Source organism: Hyperoodon ampullatus (assembly GCF_949752795.1).
Source record: "Hyperoodon ampullatus genome assembly, chromosome: 6".
In the NCBI taxonomy this organism is placed as follows: Eukaryota; Metazoa; Chordata; class Mammalia; order Artiodactyla; family Ziphiidae; genus Hyperoodon; species Hyperoodon ampullatus.
In genome coordinates this window covers 115,305,969-115,315,380 of record NC_136919.1, presented here as the reverse complement: position 1 = coordinate 115,315,380, position 9,412 = coordinate 115,305,969, and the positions used below count along the sequence as shown (strand labels likewise).

The 9,412-nt window shown below is 46.4% G+C and overlaps 1 protein-coding gene across 1 annotated transcript; it reads right to left on the bottom strand.

Moving 5' to 3' along the window:
* Nucleotides 1-3,992: 3,992 nt before the first annotated feature.
* Nucleotides 3,993-8,516, bottom strand: NEFM (neurofilament medium chain; the record flags this gene model as incomplete). Its single annotated transcript, XM_079705854.1, has 3 exons — nt 3,993-5,358; nt 6,581-6,705; nt 7,437-8,516. 3 exons carry the CDS (start codon nt 8,514-8,516, stop codon nt 3,993-3,995), a joined length of 2,571 nt encoding a protein of 856 aa, XP_079561980.1.
* Between the last annotated feature and the right edge of the window lie 896 nt (nt 8,517-9,412).

The following is a 9,412-nucleotide window of genomic DNA, read 5'->3' as shown; positions in this document are numbered from 1 at the left end:
TATAGATAAGGAAGTGGAAGCTGTCTTAGTCAATTTGGGCTGCTGTAACAAAATGTCATAGACTGGGTGGCTTACAAACAACAGAAATTTATTTCTCACAGCTCTGGAGGCTGGGAAGTCCAAGATCAATGTACCATGATTCTGTGTCTGGTGAAAGCCCTTATCCTGGTTCATAGATGGCTGTGTTCTCAATGTTGCCATGTGGTGGAAGGGGCAAGGGAGCTCTCTGGGGTCTCTTTTACAAGGGCACTAATCTCATTCATGAGGCCCCCACTCTCATGATCTAATCATCTCATAAAGGCCCCACATCCAAATAACATCACATTGGGCATTAAGATTTAACATACAAAGTTAAGGGACACCAACTTCAGTCTGTAGCAGAAGCTACATATAATGAACCCACAACACAATTTTACTGTCTATAGACCTGAGATTTGAACTCAGATTCAGTGCTTTTGCCAAAGCTTTACACTTCTAAGGGCAGAGGAACCCTGGAGGTAGATGAATGTTGTGTAGACTCGGAAAAATAATTCACTTAAAAATAGCTCCTCTTTTCCTTTGGGCAAATTACATAAACCACCAAGAAAAAGTAACTTGCTCCAAACTGGAACGACCAACCTATTTGTTGTGGAAATGAATATCCCAATGTTTGAATACTGTCTCTGCACTGACTGGCAATAGAAGGCGGTGCTAGAAATAACACTTTCCTTTTCCATTGAATATTAAAGTTACCACGGGAAAGTGGTTGCCACATTTTTGTACACTGCAAGCTGTCGTGGTAGAAGGAACCACCACTTATGTTATATCTGGATGTTTTATTCTTCTCATGATGCAAACTGCCATTGCATCATTTTTTTTAATGTGAGGAGATTTGTAAGCATATTAAATGAAAGATGCATGGCATAGATCTATTTTCTTTCTTTCAATCTGGAAAGAAAAAAGTGAATGCAGCAGAACCTCCTTATAAATTGAGGTGGCCAATGATGGATGGATTTGAGGGGCAATGTAGTGCAGGGGGTTAAGAATATGTGGTCTGGATCTGGACTATGTGGGTTTTATCTACTAGATGTGTGACCTAGAGAAAGTTAAAAAAAAATTCTATGCCTCAGTTTCCTTATGTTTGAAGAGTGAGAACTAATTAGCTTTAGTACTTCTTACAAGATTTAAAACAAAATAGTATCTTTAAGACAATTTACTGGAAAAGTAGAAATACTATTTTTCAATGGCTTAACGTCACTGCAGCCAGGGGCTGACTGTAGGCAGAGAAAAGGTATTCTAATTTCCTAAACACTTGGAGGTTTGTGCCTAGTCTCTCCCTGTCAACATATTCGGAAACATGAACTTCAAATTGCTCTCTCTTTAAATAGTAGTGCAGTAATTGGCATTGACTATAGAATTAGTGAATTCTGGAAGGGAAGATCCTTGTATACCCAAGCCATAGTTCACAGTAAATATTTCTTAAGTTTATGAACCAATCAAGCAATTTGATATTTAGAAATGTCTGCTTGGCTTATCAAAGGCATGTTGTTCTATTATTTTTACAGAGGGCAAAACAATGGTCTGTCTTTTGGAGTATTTAGAAATATTATTAAATTCTTTCCTTCTCAGGAAAGAAAATGAGATGATTGAAAATAAAATTAGGAGCTGAAGGGATAAGTCTCTAGTGCTGGCCTTTGGGGGTCAGGGTGGTCGCTGATTGATCCTGTTATTTTTAGACACTATATGTTACAAAAAGGGGTTTCTACACTCAGGAGCCAGCACTGATAATGAGTTTTAGGTGTAGACAGGTGAGTATTTTTATAATAATGGCTATATATTTAGTAGGTATTTTAAAATTCAAGAAGCCTATCCTATAGATCCAGCCTCTATTCCTACTTCAGGCAATAGCTCCCAGACTTTTCTTTGGAGTAATGCTGCTTTATCAATGGTATCAGTCTTGGTGGGACTGTCAGTCAAAGTGCTTCTTCCTGTGAGGGCTACAGGGTGAGGCAAATGTATGCTCTTTTTCTGAACGGTCAATGAAGTGATACAAAGCTTCAAATTCAGTCAGCCCTGTGACTGCATGAGGATTTCTGTTTTCTTTGTTCCTGGGACTGTCTTTCCCACCAGTGCCTCTTTGGCTGATCCCTCCATCCTAGAATTTATGCTGTATCTTTCCAGTATGCTCTTTTCAGATTTTTAAATCCTACATAACTAGAGTAAGTTTTTGCTGATTATATTTAAAAATTTTGTTTCACTTTGGATGTTATGGATATTATTGCTTTAGAAAAATCATTGTATTAACATAAAACATGGTTGTTTTAAAGAAAAAAATGTAACCAAGAGTTTGTACAAATGATATGCAGATCTAGCAAAAATTGTGAGGATTGGCAAAGGGCTAATGATAGGGAAACATCATTACAATTATTGACATTAGCAACAAACTTCCTGGACATATTTAGGGATTAAAATTGGAATATCTTGAAAAGCCATTAAAAAGAGCATCCAGGATTGTATTATTGGGATGATCCTTATTGATAAAAGAAATACAGACTTGGAACAAATATACTATTAGTGGTTTTAAGGGTTTAGAACAGATACATTTTGAAAAGGGCATTGTATTATTTCCTTGGTCAAGATCAGGCCCTTAAATTTTTTTTTAATTTTAAATTTAAAAATTGTTTATTTTTAATATTACTTCCCCCAATTAGTAAAACACTGAAAGTATAAACCTCCATCGACCAAATCAAGACTCAGTGCTGCAGGTAAGCCTGTGTGCGTGTGTGTGTGTGGTGTGTGTGTGTGTATGTGTGTGTGTATACAAGAACCATGCATCTGAGGCTGGAGGTTTCTTGTTAAGACTGTTAGAGGTTCCAGTCCTGCTTCTTCTGGACACATTGATATAAATGCCATGAGGTCCTTTGTGTCCCAACCCCATAGGAGCAAGTTAAGGCTCCTTTATTGCCCCTCTCACCTTGAGGTTCTCTGAGTTCCGGTTTGGGATCTAAACACCTGGAGGTTGAAGACTTCCATCCCCCCCAATGTTACCTTTTTATCAGACGCATTTATTTATTTTATTTTATTTTATTTTTTTGCGGCACACGGGCCTCTCACTGTTGTGGCCTCTCCCGTTGCGGAGCACAGGCTCCGGACGCGCAGGCTCAGCGGCCATGGCTCACGGGCCTAGCCGCTCTGCGGCATGTGGGATCTTCCTGGACCGGGGCACGAACCTGTGTCCCCTGCATCGGCAGGCGGACTCTCAACCACTGAGCCACCAGAGAAGCCCAGATGCTTTTATTTTTATTTCAAAAATATAATTTAAAAATTTTGGGATGAAGGTTGGGCTAAGTAAAGATTTTGACACCTGAAAATGTTTTGTCATTTATATTTTCCCAGTAACAGCTCTCAGGGAAATAGTGATAAGAAATACAAGTTGCTTATAATCCCCCAAATAATCTGCTCAGGGGAAAGAAAGGGTCAAGTGGTGGAGAATTCACTTTGAAATGACATGACACCAAGCAACTGACTATGTTTCCAATATGACCTTTATTGAGCAACTACTGCTGTGACGCTTAACATCAATCAATGAAAAGTTGCAAACTGCATGTCAGCGAGGTTCTCCCATGAACAAAGTCCTTTTTAAATGCACCAGTGAGGTAAACATAATTATTCATATATAGCTTTCTTAAGGCTAAGAGAGTTCTGTGTTTCATTTATTATTTTTGGCTCAGTTGGTTCTTTGCATAATATACCTCAAGACATCCCCCCAAGCGCCCCCCTTCCAACAGCTTAGGAAATTGGCCACTTCCCCAGGTACATACAGTATCATGCATTCGAATCGCCCAAACACTGGGGAGGGAGCACCCTGAGCTTGCATGCAGGTCCCTCATATTGCACAAAGTAAAATACAATGTCTGGAGCCCCCATGGGAGAACCCGTTCTGTTTTGAAGCTGTCAATCACATGCATTTTGAAATTGTCATATGGCTTAACCTTTTGCAATGGACTCATCTATTAGTCACTCTGGGTGACTTCCTTTACTACGGCGTGTGAAGTGACCTTCTCTACCTTTTTAGTAGACACTAATTTCTCCTCAAAGGTCTCTTCATGCTCTTCGACCTTTTGAGTGACGGTTACAGATTTGGTGATATACTTGGTAGCACCATCTCCCCCCTCACTGGTGGTTTTTTCTACCATTTTGGTCACCACCCCTTTCTCCTCACCTTTATCACCACCCTTCTTTTCATCTGCTGGGCTCACGTCTAGCCCATTGGTGACAACCCCTTTCTTCTCTTCTCCCCCACTGCCCTTCTCCTTAGTTTCCTGCTCTTTCTCGTCTTTTCCTTCCACCTCCCCATTGATGGCTATGTCTTCCTTCCTGGACTCCTTCAAACCTCCCTCCTCCTTCTTCCCCACCTCTTCTGCTTTCTCCTTCTCCTTCTCTTTCTCCTTCTCCTGCTTCTGTGGCTTTTCCTCCTCCTTGGCATCCTTCTCCAAGCTCACCTTTACTGATTTGGCGACCACCTCCTCCACGACTTCCTCCTTCACTGGGGATTCAGCCTTCTTCTTCTCTGGCACATCCTTTGGCTTCTCCTCCTTTTTCTCTCCCTTCTCTTCCTTGGGAGCTTCCTTTGGTTCTTCCTTCTTTTCTTCCTCCACTTTCCCTTCCTCCTCTTTCTGTTCTCCTTTCTCGGCTCCAGCTTCTGCTTTGGGCTTCACCTCTTCCACTGGTGACTTTGCCACCGGGGACTTGGCTTGCTCCGGCTTCTCCACCTTGGCTTCTGCCACGAGCTCCTCCTTGGGAGCCACTTCTTCACCCTTTTCCTCCATTTTCTTTTCCTCCTTAGCTTCGGCGGCTTCCTCTCCTTCACCTTCAGCCTCTGTTTCTCCTTCCTCTTCCTGCTCACCTTCCTCTTTTTCACTAGAAACCTCCTTCTCAGATCCTCCTTCCTCAGCTTGGTCTGATTTAGCGCCCTCCTCTTCTTCCTCTTCCTCTTTGCCCTCTTCCTCCTCTCCTTTAAGTTCAGGTGCAGTAGCTTTCACTGGAGACTTCTTGGCAGCTACAACTTCTTCTTCGGCTTCTTTTTTCTCTTTCTTTTCTTCAGGCTCTTCTTCCTTGCCCTCTTCTTTCATGGAGACTGTCAATTCCTCTGCAATGGCCGTCAGGGCTTCTTCCATTTCTGATTTCTCATCTTCTACCTTGGTTTCCTCTATGATCTCCTCGACAAATTTGTGTTGGACCTTTAGCTTGGGAGCCTCTACCTTGGTTTTCTGAATCTTACTGGATATTGTGATGGAGGGCTGTCGGTGTGTATACAGCGGCCCAGTGATGCTTCCTGCAAATGTGCTAAATCTGGTCTCTTCACCCTCCAGGAGTTTCCTAAGGAGAGAATCAAAGAAGGCAAAAGACGTAATGAAAATCTCATTGGGTCTTCTGAACTTCATTACAGTATGTGTAACGTGATAGATACCTTTGGATAAATAGAATCACTTGAAGTAACACTTGCTATCATTTCACTAGTATATTGTGTCCTATTCAATGACAGAAACAGATTCTCAGGGACAATCAGCCAGTCACCCAATGCAGTAACTAACCACGCCCAATAGTCCACTCACTACACCCAGCTACCAAATCTCAGCTCTGCCGCAATCCATTTGGTGCAACATGAATATACTGAAAAGCTCCCTAGAAGCCAAAAAGGCCTTAAGTGATGTTCTTGAGCATTTGGACTTTCAAGATGTATACTAAATGTCTTTTAGCGAACATTCAAAAATTTTACAAAACTATTTAGAATATATTAGAATTCAAGCTATATATATCATAGCTAGGTGCTAATATGTGCGTATCAAGTTATAAACTGGTCTGCGATTTTAATCATAAAGTGTCTATTTTATATAACTATTTAGCTTTCCAGAAAAGACAGATGGCTCTGAGCTGAGTGCAATTTATTCTTGTAATGTGAATGATCTTACTGGTAAAAAAACAAAAAGAAAAACAACCCCCCCCCAGAAAAAACTATTTAGTCAAGGATTTTCACCTATGAATTTAGTCAACAGCAAGGTGACATCAGTTAATATATTTATAATCTCTTCTCTTTCTCTGGATGTATATCTAGATCTATAAACATAAATCTAAATAAAAAAATATATATTCTATCAATCATATGTATTCTCAGCCAGATGATGGCAATAGTAAGCTGTAACTGAGCGAGAAATGGAACGTCCTGGTGTTTGTCCTTGACATTACACAGTTGAAAAGCTGAAAGCACTAGATGAAATATTAAAAACTAAAATTCTGTTTTTGTTTCAAATATTTGAAAACAATTGTTTCACTAAAATAAAAAAAGTTTAAGCATAAGCACTGAAATTAATCGGTGCTCTTCCTCTAAACACTTTATTCAAACATTTTAACTACTGTTTACTCTTTTAAAGCTGCATAAAAAGTTGCAATTCTTTAATTACTTTTTAATTCAGAAGAAAACCTGGCACTGATTCAAGACTCCTGCAACCCTGCTTGCTTTAACTTAAGTGGTGAAGGTTCCTGCCTAAACGGCCTCTATAGTGCGGCTACTATTTCGGCCACTCCGCCGCGAGCACGGTACCTGTATGCAGCGATCTCGATATCTAGAGCCATCTTGACGTTGAGGAGATCCTGGTATTCTCTCAAATGACGAGCCATTTCCCACTTTGTGCCCCGAAGCTCATTTTCCAACTGCTGGATGGTGTCCTGAAAGAGACACAGCCACAGACTTATCCTTCCAAACAGCCACTTCTTTCGCGAACCACTTGGTACCTCCTCCTTCTTCCTCCCCTCCCTCGACTCCCTCCAGCTTTGCAAACCTGGGTACCGCTCCCAGCCCCCGTCCCCCCTTAAAATAAAAACCTAAGGAGTTCACAAACAAACGAACAAACAGAATCAATAAGACAAGTAGACATTTCCTGGGCACACCACGCACTGGGACCAGCGGATCTAGAACAGGTCTCAGCGGGAAACACACACATGCATGGGGAAACCCCACGGCTGACCTGGCCCTTCCCATCTGAGCCCTTTGGGCTGAAGCCAGTTTTGGGAGTTCTTCCGATCACGGCTGGAAAAGTTGAGAATACATGAGTTTCTGCACAGCTATCCTAAAGTTGCTGCTTTACCAACTACCCGAATGTAAACCTCCTACTTTAAACGCGCAAGCGTGCAAAACTAGGACTCCTAAGGAAAAGAAGCACGTTTTGAAAACGGTCAGGGGTCTTCGAGCGGGGGATGGTGCGTGGGGGAGGCTTGTGGAGGGGATGGGAGGGACGAGGACGCTTTGAGCTTCCAACTTGGGTCTGCGTCGCGCGCGCGCGCGCCGGCCAGCGGCCGCTAGGGAGCGCGGCTGAGAGCGCGGCGGGGCGCGGGCCTGAGTGTCGGGGGCGCGCGGCGCTGGCGCTGGCGCAGGCTGGCCGCGCAGCCGCTGTTCCTACCTGGTAGCTGCTAAGGTCGTGGTTGTGCCGCTCCTCGATGTCGCTGAGCTGCCGCTCCAGGGATTCCTTGGTGCCGCGCACCGACTCGAGCTCGATGCTCTTGGACTGCAGCTGGCGCCGGTACTCGGCGATCTCTTCCTTGGCGGAACGGATGGCCTCCTTGTTCTGCTCGGCAGCCTCGGTGAGCTTGGCGTAGCGGCACTTAAACCATTCTTCGGCCTGGTGCATGTTCTGGTCCGAGTGGCATTCGAGCTGGGAGCGGATCTCCTTCAGCGCCGACGAGATGTCTGTCTTCAGGTAGTCTTTGCGCTCCACGGTGATGTGTGACGCCTGGATCTGGGCCAGCAGGTCGGCCACCTCCTCCTCGTGATTGCTCCGCAGGAAAGCCACCTCATCCTGCAGCGACTGCACCTTCTTGTCCAGCTCCACCTTGACCAGCGACGACTCTTCGATGTCTTTGCGCAGCGCGCGGATGGCCGCCTCGGTGTCGTCGCGCAGCCGTGCCTCCTCCTCGAAGCGCTCCTTGAGCCGGTGGATGTCCTCTTCCAGGTGGTCCGAGTCCAGCTGTACCTGAGCCTTCTCGTGGTTCACCAGCTCCAGGGTGGCGCGCAGCTCGCGGATCTCCTGGTCGTACGCGTCGCCCAGCTGGGCGTGCGAGGCCTGCTTCTGCCGTAGCGCCTGGATCTCCGCCTCGATCTCCTTGTTCTGCTGCTCCAGGTAGTGCACTTTCTCGATGTAGCCCGCGAAGCGGTCGTTCAGCCCCTGCAGCTGCTCCTTCTCATTGGAGCGGGACAGCTTGTAGTCGCCGCCCGGCCCAGAGCCGCCGTTAAGCAGGGACGAAGACTGGCTGAAGTCGAGGCTGCTCTCGGCGGAGCTGAGCATGGCCGTGCTGTAGGTGAGGCGCGGGGCCAGCGCGCTGCGCTTGTAGGAGGAGGACACGGTGCTGGGCGAGCCGCGGGACCATGACTGCGAGCGGAAGCCGCTGGACGGGGAGCCGGTGACGCGGCTGAAGCCCGGGCGGGTGTCGGTTACCCGCCGGTAGGCGGACGGGTTGCCCAGCGAGTCCAGCGTGTAGCTCATCTTGGAGGCTTCGGGGCGTGTGGCTGGCACAGCGTTCTGCTGCCCTCGCCGCAGCCCCTTTATAGCCGCGGCGGCTGGTCCTGGGCCAGGGCCCCGCCCAGTGGAGGCGGCGGCCGAGGAGGCGGGGACTGCGGGTACCGGGCCGTGGGGATGGGGGGTGGTGAAGACAGCCCAGCAGTGATTCAGCGCCCGCTCCACGTGGGCCCGCGCCGCATCGGACCCCGGACTTTGCTACCTTGGCCCCGACCCCTCCCCCCAGCTCTTCTTTCGGTGCCAGACCACCTGTCCCCTCCCAAGCCCCCTCTCTCCATTTCTCTTCACCTTCGGATTGCATTTTACGCCCCCAGTGGGAGCATTCACCCAACGCCCTTTCTTTGTTCAGTCACTCTCCCACCGTTCGGGCCGCTTTTCTAGCGACCCCCTAGCCACTTTGTTCTTGTCCTTTTGTTTTGTGGGGTTTTGTGTGTGTGTGTGTGTGTGTGTTTGTAAGCCCTCTGCACTCTTATCTTGACGTTTTTCTCTTCTTTTGCCCTTTCTCCATTACTTTTTTCTTTACCCATCTTCTGTGCTTAATCACTTCCCCCTCTATTTGGCATCTCTTCGCCTTCCCACTTTAAAACTTCTTTAGTCCCACTCACTCCTCCCTTCTCTCTGAGCCCCTTCCTCCTGGACCTTTTTCTTCCCAGTCTTGTCTTTTCTCTTTCTCCTCCCTCCCCTCCCCCTTCCTCCCGCCCCTCCCCCATCCTCATCTCCCCTTGCCTTCCTCCCCTCCCCCCACTCCCGGTCTTAAAGCAGCCCGAGATGAGCGCAGGCCCCGAGTTGGGCCTAGAAGAAAAAACCAAAAAGACTTTGAAGAACGGTCAGCCTGAAGTCTTCGAGAAGGAGACAGAGAGGCT